Raw genomic sequence first — 21,415 nt, forward strand, 5'->3', positions numbered from 1 at the left:
GAGAATACTTGCTTATTAATATGACCAATTCTGGCTTAGCTGTTCTTGAGAAGAATTTTAAATGACTCTATCTTATTTTTGCTTTTTTCTTCATCAGCTCCTCTTGGAAGGATATATCGCTCTAAGGAAAAGATTGAATCCCTTAACACCAAACACCAAAGCATATTCTTTATTAAGTTTCGCTGATATTAGCCAAGTAATTCTGGAGTCAGAATTGAGATGAATTTGGGTTAAGTTTACACCTACAATAACGACAACCATTCGTTAATGTTAACCATCTATCATGTTGTAAATTTTGAAATTACTAGGGGGAGGTAAATGCAAAATTTACAACATGATACATCTTCGATTTTCTATCATAACAAACGGAAAGGTATCATCGAAATATTTTGGGGTTTGAAATGGACATTTATCCTCATTAAATCCGTATCCTTCATATTATTCTCCGTGTGTTCTGAGAAATCCTTGATTACTAAGAATATTTCACAGTAATATGTGGACAATAATGGAATATTTCTGATCCATATTTCCTTAGATTACTGCAAGATAGTTTAGTCGACAAGCATCTTGTACATGTCAACATACAACATAATTATGTTGGCATGCAAGAAAAACGTGATATGATAAAATTTTAGGAATTTTTATTAAAATATGAAATAATGCCCTCATGTATGTGGTGTCCACATGCGAATTGCAATTTACTATATGCTGACATGTAGTCTATTTATGTTGACATCCAACTTATTCATGCTGCCATGCAATTTAAATATGCTGACGTACAATTTGTTTAATTTGACATGGATTTTATTTAAGTTGAAGCCCAACTTATTAATATCGACAACATCAACCATTTGTTCACTTTATAATTCATACATATATCATTTCATATAAAAAAAAAATAAGTATAACTAGACTCTTGTTGCCATGGCAACAAAAAAGTCTTCCGTTCTTCTGAATCTGTGAGAATTTGCTTCTTTCTGTGTAAAAAACATACATATCATATTTACTGTGAAAGAAAAAAAAACTGGGAAAAAAGTCCTTTCAGTACTTAAGGTACTTTGATTTTCATTATCAATCTTGTATAATACATTTGGCACCTATAAGAGATATACGTATATCATTACCAATTTAAAAAAAAAATTGTTTGCAATCATTTCTAAGACAAACAAACAGACGAACGAACAGACGAACGAACACCGTACTATCATAAACTTCACTGTGTGTATGTCTTGGCATAATTGTGTTGGTGTTATAAAAAATATAATGAATTAAGTTAGTATCACATTAAACGTAAAGTCACTGAGTTTTGTAAAGTTATAATATCAAGATTTGACAGCATACCTATAAGACAGGTTATTCAATTACAGTAATTCTTCAGCAATCGATTGATTGATTGATTGATTATACGTATGTTGTTTAACGTCCCTCTCCAGAATTTTTCACATGGAGACGCCACCACTCGCCGGTGGAGACTGCAAATGTTTGTCCTATGCTTTAGCACTTATCGCAATTGAGCAGTGAGGAATCTTTTTTATGCCAGCACCTTCTGCGATAAGGGACCTCGATTTATACGATCTCATCCAAAGGACCGGTCTCCACGTCCCACAATCGAAGTTCATAATACCGAGATATTTTATTTTTTATTTTATTCTATTTTTTTCACAAGTTTGTTGCATCAGATTTACTTAAAGATCATACTTCAATATCATTTCGAACTCAGGCTACTTAACTGCAGTGCGTACAGCGTCAAGTGATTTTGATTGACAGGTCAACACACGTGCACTTCGTGTGATACTTTTTAAGCTGAAAAATATACAGGATGTGACCATGACTGACTATGAAATCAGAAAACATTTAATAAAGAATGGGTGTGACCGATATAGAACTAATTTTTGGTCTATGTAAATGGGTAGGAGGATCGGGATTAAGAGGGAATCTCTCTCTCTCTCTCTCTCTCTCAGACGTAAATTGAACATTTCATAATGACAAAGCTACCATTATAGAATATGAAATTCTGTATACATGTAAATGGTAATTATATATATTCACATGTTCCAGATTTAAATTTAAAACGAATATATAATTCAAATGCCTAGCTGCACGAGCGTCTCCAAATATTAATCAAGACGGGGGGGGGGGGGGTTCAAAGGAATTAGATAGTTTTATGTTTTATGAATTATAAGGAAAAGTACGGACGTCAGTTGCATGAACATAATTATATATCATTGCATAAAATTGTGTTCATTCAGGTATACTTATCCCACATATCAACAGACCTGTGCAATTTTTTTTTTCATGTTTTTTTTTTCAAAAGAAACATATAGCGTACCATTATTTCACACAGAATCGCGTTTTCACATATCTTTTTAAAACTCTTTGAGTATTTCACAAGAATCCAAGAATCGTCTTTTCACATATTTTATAATTCCTTGGGTATATAGAGTATAGATCATGTGTCATAAATAATTTAACTTTTTATCAAATATACATGTATAACAAAATCTAATCTATAGATTGATTTTCTTTCTTTTAAGTGGCAGATATCAATTTATTAATAAAGGCTTTAAAACAGTACTGTATTACAATTTTCTATCGCTCAGTTCCTGTTTGAGTGTATGTAATATTTTTCAATATCGATCGGAAATCGGGATAATTTCGCATTCAAATCATAGAGAATAATAAATCGTCTGCATTATAGAAGGCTTATAACTATCGTATTCTGAACTTACTATACGAGATAGATAAAATTGCATGCCTGTCCATCACTATAAATGTATATTCAGTGCTTATAATATATTTGCTTGAATTAGGTACCTAGCATATATATATATTTTTTTTAGATATATTCATGTGTAAATCAATTAACTGTCAATACAGACTTACACTACACTGGCAACTTTAAACTATACATGCACTGGAAGCGGTAACTAACGTACTCTTACATTTAGAAGAGTGAATATGGAACGTCTAAATATTTTGATATGGAGAGTGTATATGTCTCTGACGTCATCGATACTATTTCCGCCTTTATCTCGAAAGTTCTATTCTCACTTACAAGTCAGAGTTATCTTTCTTTGCCCATTGTATACACACTAGGTAAATGGGGAAAATGACGGTACCGAAAATCTAGAAAATGCGCAATCCAATTTTAAAACAAATTATATATTTAGTATTTGTAGAATAACCTCTGTTACACATAATAATATCTTGAAAAAATATTAAAAAACAAAAAAGTTGAAAATTGACCAAACACAAATTCACTTCCGGTTCGGACAGGAAGTACCGGAAACACACGAAAACAACTTCGAAACAAAGAGAATGTCATGATCTAATACTCCTGTAAATTTCACATCTTTACCTCAAACCGTTTTCGAGAAAAATTCCGGACAAAAGTCCATTTAAAAATTGGAAATTCGGCCGTAACTTCGGACCGGAAGTGAATTTTTCAAAAAACGGAATTTTATATAAACTTCATATATCAGCCTACTATCATGTGAAAAATTGTGAAAATCTATCCAACCATCTCTGAGTAATCGCGCTCACAAAATTTGGGAGGAATAATAATAATAATAATAATAATAATAATAAAAAGAAACAATACAATCACTATAAGTCTTCCGTTGTGAACGGAAGACTTAACTAATTAATTATTATTAATACCTCTTCTTATTAGTACATTTTCAGCTATAGAGACAACAAATAACTTCTGTCTTTCCAGCACAACTATAGACATTCTTGCAAGAGTTTCATCGCGACATAAAAATACGTAAGTGTCGACAAAAATAAGTTGAACGTCAACATACCTAAATTGCAACCCGCTTATGGAAGTCACATATATGGGAAACATTTTATTTTTATGAACATTTTACTAATACACACTGTACTTCGCCAGTAAAATTTTTTCTTCCTTCAATGCATGTCAGTATACATTGATAGTCACAGACCCCATAATGTGATAAAGGTCATATGCTGACCAGGTATACAAATTCAGACAAGTACTAGAGAATAGAGATGAACAGAAGTCTCCTATCAACATCAACGTTATTGAAAGCTTTTGACATCGTCAATCAGACATTGCTTTGCTATCTCACTGACACCGAGGCATGCAAGATACAACGAGCAGTCTTACAAAACAGAAATTGTCTTCTTAAAATCAATACCACCAAAACTAAGATTATGGAAAGGTAATTTCAGAGAATTTGTGTCCCCCAGTTAAGGGAAAAAAAAAAGAAAAGAAAAGGTATAAGAACTGGAAAAATATGCAGATGGTGAAAGAAAAAAGGTCAACCTTGACCTTTCAGCTTTTGGCCTTACAGTCAATAGGAGTCTTTTTAAGTTAAAGAAATTCGAAACCTTATGTTTCATTGCAAAAACTTACAGAAAGCAGAACATTAATTTTATTGACGAAAACCCTGCTGATGAAGAACAGAAGGGCAATATATACTCAGGTGAGCATTGTGGCTCATGGGACTCTTGTCTTTTTGTTTCTACTATTCATATATGAATTGTGATATACAGATCCGTTCAAGTCCATAAAATCAAAATTATTATCTCATGCCATCCTAGCTGTTACTTTCTAGAAATTATTTTGCCGTACGATTATTTCCGTTTTAACATCATCTTCACAGCTTTTATTTGTGTGCCGTCATCGAACATCGGACTCCAGGGGCGGATCCACTCGGTGGTGGCGTAGGGACCGGTCAGGAGGGCCTGATGACAATTATTGTACCACCACCCTCCCCCACCGGACAGAGTTGCGCAGTTAGCGGAGGAATTCTGATCCTGATCCCTATCCATTGTGCTGAATCCCATAGAGTGGACCTGAGCAAGAGATGAAGGGGGCGTCATTGCATTACCTGTTAGGAGAAAAAGAATATTTTATTCAAACCAAGAAGTGTCCATAGCTCTTTTAAAATGCTTCAATCTGAACCAGATATTTTATTTCTAGTGCATGAGCCAAAGTTTCCATGAAATAGACTGGTAAATATTGCATCAAAATGTTTTTTTTTTTTGTTTTACGTTCAATTTACAAAGTGGAAGATGATGCTTTTATGAGTTTTTAGCTTTTGCCATGTACATTGCTTTGACGCCACGAACGTCAGGCAGATTAGGGATAAGTTTTTTCCCATTGTGCGAAGCTAAGGATTGACAACTAGCCAGCTAAATTTTGTGCAAGCTGACTTACATCGGAATTTTTGTTATCTGCATTATAACAATAACAATCGGTCATATTACTGATGCAAAACATTAATGTGTTTACTTCTTTTAGTTTTATTTATTTATTTATTTACATGTATTTTTTAATGCAACGCTTTATTCCCCCCCCCCCCGGTTTATCAGTTAAAATGTTTCTAAATTAATGGAGAAACCTCCCATCCCGGAAACACGAACTCCTCTTAAAAGGTAAGAAGAGTCATGTATCTGAAGAAAATAGTCCTAGGAAAGTGCCCTCTCCTCTACCTCCCCCCACCCCCCTGCATAGTGTAAAATCGCAGAAGAAAAAAAAACTACACCCTGCCCGCTACATGTACCCGAAAAGACAAATAATTTTAAAATGACAATTCATTGTAGCTTTGAAAAAAAATATTCCACAAACCTTGTCATTTTCTTGATAAGCAGCAATTCAAAAAAGATAATATGTTACCCAAGGTTCCCGTGGCATCTCCAATGTACAGTTTGTATCCAGTAGCTTCGCTGGACACGTAAAAGTGATCATAGATCTCGTAGAAGACAGAACCATTGGCGTGAGTTATCATGACGTATAAGAATGACGCGGACAGATTGTGGATCATCTCGTTCCCTGTAATTTAATAAATAACATCCTGATTTCAAACCACTGAAAGACCTGTTTTCCTCTGTTTTCTCCTTTTTTTTCTTTCATTATGGCATATATTATACGTGGGTAATCTAAAAAAATCTTTTCTCACACAATTTATCATGATGGTGTCATGGTTAGACTCTGAAAAGACAATTAAAAAAAACTTCACTGCCGCTACAGTGAAAGTAAAGCAGATAAATATAAATTATAAAAGGAGCTTATACGAACCCCTTCTCCCAAGATATATGCAGGCATTGTAAATACTAGTAAGTCTTTGTCTTAAGTGTGCTACGTTCATTTATGTTTGCAAATTCGAAACAGCTTTAATATTAGACATATAAAGTGTTACTAATAGCAAATCACTAATCAGAGCCCCGATGTATTACAATTTCACAATTGCAGTACCCTGTTATCATTAACATATTTGTCAGCAGTCTGTTTCGTTTTAGAATGCTCTTACGTTTCGAATCAATTGAGTATTCTACAATTGTCTTACGTCATCCCGTTGTTTGTCAGGCACACTCAAAACTTCGAACTAACGATAAAAATGCCCTATACATTTCTTTACATTTATTATTTAATAGTGAACTTTTTCACAGCTTTATACCGATCCAGTACTCTGTGGAGGGGTTCCCAAATCCGTTTTTATAATCCTCCCAGTTCCTAGAGAAATTGACAGATCCATCCCCGCGTTTCAGTATTACCTGTAAATGTATGACTTACCAATAAAGTTGCATTCAACCAGTATATAATAAGTAGATCCTATTCATGAATACTGTTTGACATATACAGATAAAAATTGATATGGGCGGGTCTAAAGATTTATTGTTTTATAATAAGGATTTTCTGTTAATTAATTCCAATTCTTAACATTTTTTTTGGTTATGAAATTGATGACAAGTTTGCATTGGTTTCCTCAACATAAGAAAAAAAAGTTTTTATACCCACGCAAACGATGTTTTTTTTTTTGTTTGGGGGAGGGGGGGGGGGTTACAGGAATCACCTTGTCCGTATGTCCGTGTAATCTTGTTTGGGCTATAACTTTGTAATGGAGAATCACTGGAAGTTCATACCTAGTACAGTGATAACGTATGACCCGAAAGTGTGTCATGACTCATGACCTTAATTCAAGGTTATTCTGACAATGTCATTGGCAGAAAAAGTATAAAATTCTTGTCCGGGTTTTAACTTTTTAGTAGATAATCACTGGAAGCTCATACTTGGTACAGGGATTGCTTATGACCGAATGATGTGTCATGACCTTGACTCGAGGTCATTTAGGTAAGTTCAAGGTCACTGACAGAAAAAAGTATAAAATTCTTTTCTGGGCTATAACTTTGACTTTATAATGGAGAATTACTGAAAGCTTATACGTGGTACAGAGATTGCCTATGACCCAAGGATGTGTCATGACCTTGACCCAAAGTCATTCCTCTAGTTCAAGGTCACTGGCAGAAAAAGTATAAAATTCTTGTCAGGACTAAAACTCTGTAATGGAAAATCATTGGAAGCTCATACTTTGTACAGAGATTGCTTATGATCTGAAGAGATGTCATGACCTTGACCCAAGATAATTTCGGCAAGTTCAAGGTCACTAGCATAAAAAGTGTAAAATTCATAACAGGTCTATAATTTTCCAATGGAGAAACATTGCATGTCCATTTTTCCTGAAAAACTACAAATAACCAAAAAATGTGTCATTTTTTTCTAACCAAGATCACATTTACAAAATTTGAAAGGGCACTTTTAAAAAAAATTGCGATAGGTGTATTATTTTGTGAGCTCGCTCACAGTACCTCTAGTTAATTGTTTGTTTGTTGTTTTATTTTGAGATCTTTTATGAGTTAAAAAAAATCTTTCAGAAAATAAAATTAATATCCTTACGGTCCAGCCTCCCCCATCTGTCTCCATATCACAATAAACCTGTCGAGCACCGCCATCCTTGGAACGTATCGTGAATATTCCTGACGTTCTGTAACACGCATCTGAGTATAGTTCTAGACAGTCCGCCGCTAAATCGCCCGAGGATTTCATATTGCAAGAATCTATGAATAAAATGTTTTCACTGTAATTATTTCAATAATTATTCAAATTATAAAAAATATATTTTACTTATACATTTGTATATGATTGCATTATTACCTTTTACTGTGCGGTAATAATTCCAACCGATTGCGATGCCTGTTACTGACATTTCACTACACTGTTTTTGAAGACGACATTTCCCCTCTCCCTGATTATATGCAAAACATGTACATTTGTCTTTGCATTCAGTGGCACACGATAGCTTAGATTTCGCAGAAAATTGTCCAAGAAATTCATTGTTACAAATTTTATCTTTCAGCTGGGGTACAGCTGTGAAATTCTGCAAAACTAGGGAAGAGGACACATTGGTCAAAAGAACTACAAAAATGTTTAAAAACGCATGCAGAAAACACGCTGTCATGTTAGAGACTTCAAACTATATATATTTTGAGTACACTCCGAATGAAATAGTAAAGCAAAACTACACAGTTGGTATCCAGTTCTTAGTTTTAATACATGTTTTTTTCCCTGATGAATATTCATAATCATTATCTTTAATATACATTTCGCAACACCCCTGTTCAATGAAACAAACTGTTCTCTATCACTCATGGCCTCTTTTCAACTGCAACTCAGAATTTTATTCTCTAAATTGAATAGCTCACGTCTTACAATTATAAGTAAGTTTCAAAGTGATTCAAAACTGATTATCGTATTTACACTACTTAACTTTAACTTACTTAACTTTAACTTACTTAACTTTAACTTACTTAACTTTAACTTACTTAACTTTAACTTACTTAACTTTAACACCCGTCTTCTTCCCCTGCATGAAGCTCTAAAAAGGAGATGGGCGAAAATGGCGTGCAAAATGCCTATATCTTCAAAAGTATAAAAGTCATATTTATTGTATGGATTTAGTATCGATAGTAAAGTTCTTATCATTGAAATGGTATGAAATCATTACAAACAAAATTTTCTTTTAGCAGTGCTATTCTTGGGGTTCGATATAAAATTCCTGTAGTTTTCTACTACGCTAAACAGCTCATTAAAATCATGTTTGTGAAATGACGTTTCAGAAAATGAACTCCAAATATTTCGGCCATCTTTTGACTTTTCAATAACCAACATTAAAAATAATCAACATTAAAAATAACCAACGTTAAAAAGATAGTACATTTCAGTTTCGAGTGTTTATTTACAGCCTCCAAAATAAATGTTTGACTGTCTGTCTAGCAGGTTGATTTTAAAAAAAAAAATCTTAAAAACGAGTTTCACTCTCTCTCTCTCAAATTACAAGCACACATTGAATCAAAGGACGAATTCCTTATTCTTTTTCACGGCATTACAATAGAATTTTAATAGTCTACTGAATATCACATTTGCTAGTTTTGTCTTTTGATGCATTGGATGGTATTTAAAATGACACTGAAAGAAAAGAACTATGCCCAACAATATAATTACATATCAATTTTCCTTTCAATATGCAGAATGACAACCAATGCTCATCCTTCATCTCTTGAAAAGAAAACCTACGGATTTTTGTTTGACATGCCGATGGAATTTATGAAACATCAATCACATAGATATCTTTTTTAGATGTAAAATTCTTTAAATATACTGAAATTAGCCATGGAAGATCTACCTTTGTAGACGAACAAAAGACGCAATGGTATTCAGAATGTTTTACAAAAATATGAGCTGTATTTTTGAACCTTTTATTTTGTTTTTAAAATGTGATATGATACTCAAACTTTATGATTAATAAGACGATTAAAAAAAATTATGTAATTATGTACTACGGAATGTAAAGTACTAGTATCTTATAAAAAATCAATTTTATACACGAAGTAATTTTGCTTCAATCAGTGCCTCTAGTTTCCCCATAGCAAATATGAATATTAAAGTTAAAAACCTTCATCTACTTCTGTATTTATAATTTTATGGCAAAAATTTCGGACACGAAAGTAACAGCTAAATATTGCTTTTGGATGTCAGTGGAACAGGTAATTTTTTTCAACTTCAGATTATGAGGTGATGTGAGAAGATCATGTAGTGGTGTGTGTATATTATGTGGTGGTATGTGATGATTTTTGGAGATTATGTGGTGTGTGGAGATTATATATAGTGGTGTGTGGAGATTATGTGGTGGTATGTGGAGATTATATATGATGGTGTGTGGAGGTTATGCGGTGTGTGGATATTACATATTGCGGTGTGTGGAGATTATGTGGTAGTGTGTGAGGATTTTATATGGTGGTATGGGTTATACATGGTGGTGTGTGGAGATTATATATGGTGGTGTGTGGAGATTATGTGGTGGTGGAGATTATATATAGTGGTGTGTGGAGATTATATATGGTGGTGTGTGGAGATCTTGTGGTGGTATGTGGAGATTATATATGGTGGTGTGTGGAGATCTTGTGGTGGTATGTGGAGATTATGTGGTGGTGTGTGGAGATTATGTGGTGGTGTATGGAAATATGATTGAGACCATATATACATTGTATATATAAGACGTTAGAGAGACATTCACACAATGACCATGAGTTAAAGTCAGAGAATAGAACGGTAACGTTGTGTGTAAAGGACCTAGTGTGAGCTTATCTCACTAAACAGGTACTGCTAAGCAGTATTGAAAAGCGTCTTAGATTGTTCTACAAAGTCCTTCGGCGCTTTGTTTGAGTCTCAAAATAGTCACTCATTAGTCAAACACGAAAGTTTATATTTTTTCCCCACTCTTTTGCCTAATAATAAAAATTGACTTAGTATGATTTAATTAGACAGTACATCAAACATTACAATGCAATGCATTGTAGGACAGTTATATTTTTATTTAAAAGAAAAATTAATTAGCTTGCAATCAAAGAACATCACTCGACACTGAAATTTTCCTCGGGATGTTTCGCATATATCCAATTAAATCTTTCAATAAAAAGAAAAATCAGCAAAAGTAACTGTTCTTTGATGAGAACTCAGCTCTAAGTATTGTTATCAGAATATATTCCGTTTATCCTTCCTGGTTCTTATCTGCATCATTCTCAAAATTTACACTCATCAGTCAAACACAATTTTCTCTCTTTTTCAATCTTTCATATACTCAAACTAGGCGACTTGCATAAACAGCAATGAAAAAAATTGTCGAGAGATCCTTCGACATTATTACCGCACTGCTAATTTAGATTCATATGAAAAAGAACAATCATATAAGAAAATGTGAATGAAAATATTCCATCCAGTCTGTTTTTCAAAACTTTTTAAAAAGAAAACTGTATTAGAAAATGTGTCAATTTCAACCTTATTTTCAAAAACATCATGTAAAACAAAAATGGACTTCATTTTATTGATTGACATTGTATTGTAGTGTAGTGCAATAAAATGCAGTTAAATTCTTATTAAGGTAAACAGTATAAATTTTCTTACCCAAAAAAATCCACTCATCAGCTGAAAAGGAATGTTCATTTCTTCTGGATGTTTTACGCATACACAAACTAGTTATTCGATTTAAAAAAAACAGCAACAAGTAACTTTGCGAAAGTTCTTCGACTTAATTACTGATTGTTAATTTTTGATTCATATCATTAAGAGAACAAATATTTAAGAATATGTGAATAAAATCAATGCTCTCTAGTCTGTTTTTGAAAACTTATTTTTTCAAAACATAAAATGAAAAAAGTATGTGTATTCAATCATTTTTTTTTAAATTCTATTAAGAAAAAAAATTGACTAAGTTTATTTTGATTGGACACTTTGATAGGCATCACAGTCTGTCGCATTGTATTGCAGCAGAGTGCAGTATGGTGTAATTCTTCTTGTATTTAACATGTTTAAACAGACACAATTATTTTACATGTCAATGTATTTAAAATATTCCCCCACCATCCACACTCCAAAGACAGCTTTTATATACAATTTGTCCTTGTGATTGAATGTATATTTGGAAATTTGCATAATCTAAGTTTTGTTACAAAGTCCGAGAACTCAAATTATGTCCCTTTGAACAACGTAGACAAAACGATCTTTGCTTTCTGCTTTATATTATGTAAATGTTTAAGGAATGCTAACGAGTAACAGGCTTGTATACTATATATAAGACGTTAGAGATACATTCACACAATGACCATGAGTTGAAGTCCGAGTAAATAACGGTAATGTCGCGTGTAAAGTACTTAGTGTGAGCTTATCTCGCTAAGCAGTATTGAAAAGCGTCTTTGGTTGTTCTACAAAGTCCTTCGGCGCTTTGTTTGAGTCTCAAAATATTCACTCATCAGTCAAACAAGAAAGTTTATATTTTTTTCAGTTTTGCCTGATAATAAAAATTGACTAAGTTTGTTTTAATTAGACAGTACATCAAGTATTACAATGCAATGCATTGTAGGGCAGTTATATTTTTATCTAAAAGCAAAGTTAATTAGCTTGCAATTAAAGAAAATTTTCCTTGGGATGTTTCGCATATATCCAAATCACTCTTTCAATAAAAATGCACTGTAGTATAGTGCAATAAAATGAAGTTAAATTCTTATTAAGGTAAACAGTATAAATTTTCTTGCAACAAAAAAAAAAATCAAAAAAAAAAAATCATCCACTCATCAGTTAAAAAAGGAGTGTTCATTTCTTCTGGATGTGTTTTACGCATACACAAACTAGTTATTCGATTTAAAAAAACAGCAACAAGTAACTTTGTGAAAGTTCTTCGACTTATTTACTGATTGTTAATTTTTGATTCATATCATTAAGAGAACAAATATTGAAGAATATGTTAATAAAATCAATGCTCTCTAGTCTGTTTTTGAAAACTTTTTTTTTCAAAACATAAAATGAAAAAAAGTATGTGTATTCAATCATTTTTTTAAAATTCTATTAAGAAAAACAATTGACTAAGTTTATTTTGATTGGACACTTTGACAGGCATCACAATCTGTCGCATTGTATTGCAGCAGAGTGCAGTATGGTGTAATTCTACTTGTATTTAACATGTTTAGTTATTTTACTTGTCAATGTATTTAAAATATTCCCCCACCATCCACACTCCAAGGACAGCTTTTATATACAATTTGTCCTTGTGATTGAATGTATATTTGGAAATTTGCATAATCTAAGTTTTGTTACAAAGTCCGAGAACTCAAATTACGTCCCTTTGAACAACGTAGACAAAACGATCTTTGCTTAATATTATGAAAATGTTTAGGGAATGGTAACGAGTAACAGGCTTGTATACTACATGTAATCTGAGTGAGGTTACATTGTAATCACACATATGAACACGCCAAGTTCGCAGAATAAAAAAAAAAACAAACAAAAAACAAAAAAAAAACAAACAAACAAAAAAAAAACAAAAAAAAAAACGAAACAACTTTAATAACAGTTTCGAAGCAATCATAAGGGTAGGCCTATTATTTTTGTACATTTCCTGACACATACATCTCAGATATCATACTGAGTCTACTATCATTTTTATCTTTTTTAGTCTTTTCATAAACTAATGTATAAATTATTTATGAACTCGTTTACAATCTTATCCTTTTGTAACCACCTGTAGACAAGTTTTCTTTTTATATCGAAATTGCTTATTTTTCGATGGAAAATTTCAGGACTCAAAACTTTACTATAGTCAGACGACATGCACGTTCCTCAGTTCCTCAGTAATATATAATTTTCCCAAAGAATCTGTCATTAACATTAAAGCATTGCTACTTTAACAAGTTAACTCACAAAAATTTGAGGTACCTTACCAGGCATTTGTGCAAGACACCAGAGGACGGTGTTTCCTATGTAATCCTATTAAAAATAACTTGAATTGCCGATATCACAATTTTTGGCTTTAAAAGACATTTTAAAAACAGTTTAAAAAACACGAGGTGATGATAATTATTACTATTTTTATACACTACGGAGATATACAAAACAAATTCCAGTATTCGAGGAACATGTGGTCTGACCTTAACAAGTAGTTTCGATTGAGATCATATACATGTACAGGTATACGGCAGGCTTGATTATAAAATGATTTTATTTGATGTTGCATTGATTTTAAATTGCTTCTTGCGATTCCCCCAAGGTATATGATAAGTAAGTCTAATAAATCTGTGAAAAAAGTCCAAGCCCGGAGTTGTATATATAGCCTTAAAAAGGTAGGGGAGGCTGGGGTCTTGTCTATTAGTACCTGCAACAATAAATCTTACTTACAAAAATTGTCAGTAACGGAAAACTATTTCCAATTGTAAAAATAGTTGTTTCACATTTTGTCATGCAAAATTTTACTTTTTGCAAACCTATACTTTCACGAGATATAATTTGAATGATTCCTTCACCCCAGGCTGCTCTTTTGCTATGTTTGGTTAAAATTGATCTTGTTGTTTTGTAGACAAAAACGCAAAACATTTACAGACATATATAAAGCTCAGGTAAGCTAAAAATAACTTTCCCCAACACCCAATTATCATTCAAACTAAAACATCAAGACTGCATATTTCATTGTAAAATATGTTACATTTTTATAACAAAAAGACTGATGTACATGCATTTTCTACCCATACGATTCTAAATTTTCAGTTTCCATGACAGAAACAACAACAACAAAACAAAAGAAAGTAATCATTAATTTAAACCAATGAAAGATGTGAGCATGTAATGAATGTATTACATATCAAACTGCATTCTACTCAATAAGAAGACATTCAAAGATTTATTCAATAAATTTTAAACTATGGAAGAATTCACATCTGCAAGAACATAAAAGCATGACAATCAATCTTAAGAACATTTAATGCATGTAAACATTAAGTTTATTATGGCAAATCATGGGCTGTATTTGTATTTTCATTTTTCCCCTGTGCAGGGCCAACCAATTTCAATGTTGTAAATGTCTGTATGCTGTGATTCCCATGGCAACAACTGCTATGGTAACCCCACCTATGACTGAGGTCCACTTCCACTGAAAACAGAAGAGTAAAAAAAGCTAGATGGAAAGTACAAAAAAGGGCAACAATGCTCACCTGATCATTAGACTGCAAGTACACATATAAGCTGTAGAAATATCCTCTGTTGATCTACATGTTAAAAGTCAGCTACACTGTAGGTCAAACTTGGTAGCAAAATGCTAATGGCAAAAAGATGCACAAATCATCAAGTATACTGATTTCTAAAGAATTTTATTCAAAAGTGATTGCTTATATTATGTATTGGTCAATTACAAGTGATTGTTTATATTACATTAGAATTCAGGCCCCTACAAATACTACCACTTAGCCAGTTAGAGAATAAGTATATCTAGTTTATGAATTGGTGACTTGAGAACAATGACTCTAAAGTCTTTGGACTGTGGTTGCATTTTCTGGTACATACAGTTGAACTTCAGTACCTTGAACTCTGATATCTTGAATACCATGGATAAGTCAAAGTGATTTGAAAGTACCAGCCACTATTTTTTCTTATTGTTTTTTATTCTCAATATTTCAAACCGTCGGATATTTCTAAGTTTTTTCCTCTGTCTCATTGAGTTCAAGATAATGAAGTTTGACTGTACTTGTACATGTATTTTTCTCTGACTTACCATACTACTGGAGGATTGTGATGGCTTGCTGACTTTGGTCTGTGGTTTCTGTCCCAGCATTTTCTGGTACATGTTCTTCTCTGATTGACTTTCAGCCTGTAGTTTCTTGCTCAGCTTCATTATTTCTTGATTGATGACCTAAAATGTCCAAATTTTAATCATCTGATTCTTTATATAGAGAGTGCAAATCCCACATATATTCAATTATTATGAGCATGATAGCATTTTGTTCAATTACACAAAGGATGTGAGGATGCAAGAAGTTATAGAGATGCTGAACTCCCCCAAACTATTTTGGGAAGCATTATTCTGGTAATATTTAATTTCTTGAATAATAAATCAACCTGTACATACTACACTTAAGTATCATTATAATACATTAGTCTGTATACATAACCACAACCTATACTTACCTTTGTGTCTGGTTCTAATTTCTGAGCTTTCCTCATGTACATAAGTCCCTCTTTCGTCTCTCCTTTGGCTGCATGGCCCTTAAGAAGCAACAATTAAAGATACAGTTATTAAAAATACGACAAAAATATGAAAATATTTCATGCAACAACTACTAAGTTAATGATATGTCATACTCCTGAACTTTATACTTAGCCAAGCAAATTGTCCAACTTTGCTAGAAAGGTTTAGTCACACAGTATATTTACTTCAATAGTTGTCTAGGGGTACAAAATTTATGCATTTTAGATATACGTGTACAAGTATTTGTACACTATATGCACATGTATACTCCAGTATCAAACTAGTTCTCACCATTTAGAGATATTCTGACATAGCATTTATCATTGGAAAATGCATTCTTTTTCTCTATACTCCAAGGAACTTTACATGTAATTCTATTTAGACAATATTAGAATCAGATAAAAATGTTGAAAACTTGATAATCAACAAACAAGTTGGAATTGCAATAGGTAAATTGACATAGGTGACTGTAAAATTTGTACAATAAAAATTAGCCACAAACATCATATACTGTAAATGTACCTATTTTAGTGCCTTTCACACTGCTTCTTGTCTGCTTATTTATGTACATGCTAATAAACAATTAAAACTTAAACATATAAATGCTAAACTCGTGTGCTAATTTATGGTTGTGCTAATCAGTTGAAGACAAATGTGCCAGATTTTGAGTGTGCTAAATTATGTTTCTTTACGATAATCAGTACAAACACCTTGCCTCCAGAAGAAGATTACTGAAACACTGCAATCATTCTTACCTTTCCTGTCCTGAATAAAGCCTTTACATTCTCTGGTTGTACATCGAGGACATTTAAACATGACTTAATGGCAGCATCATGAGCATTTGTCTGAAAGGAATCACATGAATATCATACTGATGACCTGATATCATAATGCCAGATACATTTGTTTGAAAAATAATCACTGAATACAGTAGTAATTAACTTATTATAGACATATTAACGTGTAATCATACATATATGTTTTCTCACCCTTCATACTTACTTTTAGTTGACATGCTGCCATGTTATTGTAACATTTCAGTCGACTCTCCAATAACTTCTGTAAATTCTCGGCTGAATCGGAGCAAGTTGCAGGATCTAGAATTTGGACAGCCCTGTGGAAAAATTTACACAGTAAGAATTCTTTATCAATTCTAACCACACAAAGTTACCGCTAGGAAGTCTACCAATGAATTTAAAAAAATTTCCAATGAAGGAAATATATGTTTTTTTGATCAAATATTACTAGGTTGTATACCATGAGCTGTCTTAATATTGTTTGAGTATGATCTTGCATAGGTTTCACAAACATGTTTTGGCCTTTAAACAAAGTCCCCACTTATTTCCAGTGGCCTTGATCATGTTGGGATGACTTTGTGACAGGTTTATCACACATTCTTTAGTTATGAACAAACTTTGTGACAAGTATTCAAAGGTTACTGCCCAGTCATGATGCAATCAGGCAATAGATAGATTGATTGATTTCTATTCCCTTCCCTTTGCTTCATTTATGGGGGAAACTCATTTTTTTGTTGTTGTTGTAGTTTTTGGTTTATTATCCTGAAAACCCAATTTCATTTTTTTGCCACCTTTGTGAACAGAAAAATAAATTTGGGCCTAATAGAAAAAACAATTATGATAAAGTTTTGAACATTTTTAGATATGCTCTTTTCCTCTTAAGTATTTACTTTCTACTTTTTCTGATATAAACAAAGTGAAAAAACATTTCATACATTAAAACATATAGAGATTCACTTTTTAAAAGTGGAATTACCAGTGAAAAACATTTTATGCATTAAAACATATAGAGATACACTTTTTAACAGTGGAATTGTACAGTAAGAAAACTCGGTTATAGCAAAGTCCTGGGGACCTATGAATTTAATTCGCTATATCCATAATTTATTATTACAAATTTGTATAACTATATACAGCAAATTTGCAATATAAACGTTTTCCTTTGAGTGTTACTATACCGAATATGTTAGGGAAGCAATTATTACAAAACATACCTTGGATAACTATGGTTTTATTATGAAATGAATTTTATATACAAATACCAAAATTCTAGTCAGTTCAATATATCGTAAATCTGGAAATTTTTACGTCGATTTATTTTTGCGAATCTGGGTTAAAAAGGTGTTGATTAATTTTTACGTTTTAAAATTTTGCGAATTATCATTGGCGCTAAAAATAAAAAGCACTTAAATGTTTCATAATAGTTTATAAGTTACGTATGTGAATACAATGAATTACGCATATACATGCAATCTCCTTTCTTTCGCCGGGGTTTCATTACACACGAGAGTGAGTTCTTTATTAAAAATCTGTCGTGCTAAGGATTCATTGTTAGATAAAACAACTGGCCTTTCTTTCTTGGAGAAATAATTTAAAAGAGACCGACTGCCTGTCAAACTATCGGACGATATTGAAGGCACAGATTAATTATCTTGGGTAATTAGCTTGTAGTATAAACATATTTCTTAAAATGACCACTGCTTACAAACACCTGTTCACCGGGTTAAAAAAAAGACACCATCAGCAAATTTGTTGTGTACATTTTTTGTTGTTGATTTATTTTTAAGAAAAATATTTTTGCGAATGCAGTGCTTGCGCAAATTTGCTAAAAATTAATCTACAGTAAAAATTTCCAGATTTATGGCATCAAATTTGAGATCTTTGAAAATTCATTGAAAATTTGTTATAAAAGATGTAAATTTCATTATTTTTAACCTATACTACAGGACTCAAAATCAGTTCGCTATTAGCTATATCTGTAAATTTGTTATATCAGAGTATGTTATAACCGTAAAATTTTACAAAGAATTGTTAAGAGTTTTGCTGGGACCCCAAAAAACTTCACTATATCCGTGAATTCGCTCTATCCGTGTTCATACTAAACTGTAATAACTTACTTTGTATAGGAATGAATGGCTGACATGTAGTCTTCTCTTGTAAACAGAAAATTTCCTCTTTCTTTTTTCTGTTCACTGTAGATTAAACAATGATCAAAGTAATTTATATGTTTAACCTTACATTTTTTTCTTTAATAATCTAGCATACAAGAAACAATAACCCACACTCTTAAGTTTCAGCACAGTTTTGGATTGTAAAATATGCTTGTTAAGTGAGGTTTACTAGTTTTTGTTACATGAACAATGGCAAATCTTTCCCAATGAAGCACTGTGATATTCTGTTACAGAACCTACTGATAACAATAACATCTTGAAAAAATATTTGGTAAAACATCCTTGCATATAATTATGTAAGTTGAATTTAGTTGGCCACTTACCCATATTTAAGTCTCTCGGTGGCAGACATGCTGTCGTAGTCTAGTGGGTAACCTTTTTTGATCAACTCTATGATGTATGTAACAGAAGAGTTTGGTGGAATGTCTGGTTTCCTAAATAAAGACAGCAATGAGACACTATGGATATCAGATATCCATTGGACTTTACACAATCTAAATAAACATTATCAGATTATGAAACGCCAGTCAGCCTGCAAACCTAAGGCTAGGAACTGTTCAGCTTAGGAAACAAATTTTATGGAATGTTTGAAAAATACAATTTCGTTTCTGTAAATTTTGACTTCTGGGCTAGCCATTTTTCAGTGAGTTTTGTTTACTGACATTACAGCATCTGTTTATTTCAGGATCATTGTCTTTTATCATTGTGTGCATGTTTGAAGAAAAAGACTAAAACAACAAAATTTAAACAACTCTTACCTTCCTTTTTCTCCATAAGCAAATCTGGCCTCTGTTTGAAGTTCTATTATTTGTCCTTCTTCCATTAAGGCAACAGCCAGATCCCAAGCTTTAAATCAACAAAATCCTAACTAGTTTAATTCGTAATACAAAAATATTTCTTGATTGCATGCCATTACATCTCCAATAACAGAAGACATGACTAATAGTATACAATACATCTGATTACTGAAGGTTTTTAACTTCCCTAACATTAGAATTGAAAATCTAAGAATGACAAGCTTTAATTCATTAACTTCATGTGTAGAAAAAAACTTAAAGCTAATTCATTTAAATTATCAATCAAAACATCATTAAGTAAAATGAAGGTTTGGTTCTCAAGCAAACTTTAAGCATTGTCTGTTCACAAGAAAATATGACCTAAACATACATGTTCTCAAATTTCCATACCTTGAATAACATCTCCATCTCCTAAGACAAATGTCAATGATTCGTTTACATCAACAACAGTCTCATCTTTGAGTTTACCCTCAACTTTGATTGTCACAACATCACTTGTCATCGGTCTTTTACCATCTGGAGCTGCTGCTTTTAAAATCTGTAATAATTTACACATACAACAATCTAACTGCTGTTGAAATTTACACAGTAACTAAGCATTAAAATGAAATTACATGTTTTTGACTGTGGCTCTGAGTAAAGGCAGGTACATGTTAATAAAATTAATCCACTTAAATTATCGAGGTACCTTTCTTTTAAGGGACCCATTTCCAAGAATATCTAGATATTCCTCCTCCTCTTTCTTTTCATCCTTAGTATTATCTCTCTCTTCTTCATTATTTTCTTTTAAACATTCATCTTTAACATCATTTTCTTTCACATTGTCTGGATTCATACTCTCAATGTGAGAGTCTGTATTTCCTGTGCTTTGTGTGCTAGAATTAATGTCTTTATCTTGATCATTAACAGTTTCCTTCTCAGAATATGTCTTTTCATTGTCATCCTTTGTAACATTCTCATTATCTATAAGTGGGGGCATGTCCTCTTCATTTTGATCACTGGACTCTGAATGTTGATCTGTTACTTCAGCTTTCCCATCCTCTGAGAATGACACACCCTCTGACAGAGATGTAGAGTCTTTTGATGCCACTGAGTCTAATTGTACAGAATTGTTTTGATTTATATTGCCCTCTGATGCAACACTAGAGTTGGTGGTATTATTCTCACTGTCTTTTCCATAGCCACTGAGAATCGAGTTCTCCCCACTTTTCCCATCAATGATATTATCAGTTGATCTTTCTTTACCATAATCATCTTGACTAGATACAGATTCCACTGAAAAAATATACATTAATGATTATAGCATAATATTAATTTACAATAAAAACTCGGCATAATTAACACGCATAAAACATCGACACACGACGTAAAATTGCATAGTTTAAAATATTATTTCATTATATTTAAACCGTTCGTAACGATTTCTTCATTAAAAATAAAAGCATTTTATTCTTGAGAGAACCACCACACACGTGTATGATGCAAATAGTTCAATGACATTTCTAGAACGTGCGACAAAAATCAATAATGATGAATGCAATGGCCGAACTTAAAGAAATATGATTATTTCAATACTTCATAAACAAAATTATCACAATCCCCAATCACTGTTAGACAAACAAATAAATATTTTGTAAAAAGAAGAGGTGTAAGAAACGTTTATATCCTACTTTCTGTTTCCTTTGGCCTATATGCCGTAAAGCGATTTTATTTTGCGACAATGAAAGAAACCTTGTTTCGTCTGTATATATGTGCATCACATATCAAAATAAGGTAGGACT

The 21,415-nt window shown here is 32.4% G+C and overlaps 2 protein-coding genes across 2 annotated transcripts; both read right to left on the reverse strand.

Annotated features, from left to right (window-relative positions):
• Window positions 1–4,415: 4,415 nt before the first annotated feature.
• LOC133200181 (ficolin-1-like) lies at window positions 4,416–7,979 on the reverse strand. Its single transcript, XM_061335971.1, has 5 exons — window positions 7,961–7,979; window positions 7,703–7,863; window positions 6,426–6,522; window positions 5,645–5,800; window positions 4,416–4,856 (listed from the first exon to the last, which is right to left on the reverse strand). The coding sequence occupies exons 2-5, from the start codon at window positions 7,850–7,852 to the stop codon at window positions 4,600–4,602; spliced, it is 660 nt and encodes a 219-aa protein (XP_061191955.1). The 5' UTR covers window positions 7,853–7,863; window positions 7,961–7,979; the 3' UTR covers window positions 4,416–4,599.
• A 6,320-nt stretch (window positions 7,980–14,299) lies between these two features.
• LOC133200183 (peptidyl-prolyl cis-trans isomerase FKBP8-like) lies at window positions 14,300–21,312 on the reverse strand. Its single transcript, XM_061335984.1, has 11 exons — window positions 21,305–21,312; window positions 20,323–20,909; window positions 20,025–20,172; window positions 19,596–19,683; window positions 19,161–19,271; window positions 18,784–18,858; window positions 16,872–16,983; window positions 16,625–16,714; window positions 15,809–15,886; window positions 15,396–15,533; window positions 14,300–14,777 (listed from the first exon to the last, which is right to left on the reverse strand). Coding segments are annotated over exons 1-11 (1,512 nt in total). The 5' UTR covers window positions 21,306–21,312; the 3' UTR covers window positions 14,300–14,693.
• Between the last annotated feature and the right edge of the window lie 103 nt (window positions 21,313–21,415).

Source organism: Saccostrea echinata, unplaced genomic scaffold, assembly GCF_033153115.1.
Source record: "Saccostrea echinata isolate AGI-Se365-2 ecotype Australia unplaced genomic scaffold, CSIRO_AGI_Sech_v1 ptg000002l, whole genome shotgun sequence".
NCBI classification, from domain to species: Eukaryota; Metazoa; Mollusca; class Bivalvia; order Ostreida; family Ostreidae; genus Saccostrea; species Saccostrea echinata.

Coding starts and splice junctions, on each gene's coding strand:
- LOC133200183 (XM_061335984.1), bottom strand. Junction 18,859..19,160: donor ACCGAGAGACTTAAATATGG/GTAAGTGGCCAA, acceptor TTTAATCTACAG/TGAACAGAAAAAAGAAAGAG. Junction 16,984..18,783: donor GCCATTCATTCCTATACAAA/GTAAGTTATTAC, acceptor ATTTTTCCACAG/GGCTGTCCAAATTCTAGATC.
- LOC133200181 (XM_061335971.1), bottom strand. CDS start 7,852: ATGAAATCCTCGGGCGATTTAGCGGCGGACTGTCTAGAACTATACTCA. Junction 6,523..7,702: donor CAGATGGGGGAGGCTGGACC/GTAAGGATATTA, acceptor ATACATTTACAG/GTAATACTGAAACGCGGGGA. Junction 5,801..6,425: donor CTCCACAGAGTACTGGATCG/GTATAAAGCTGT, acceptor ATTAAATTACAG/GGAACGAGATGATCCACAAT.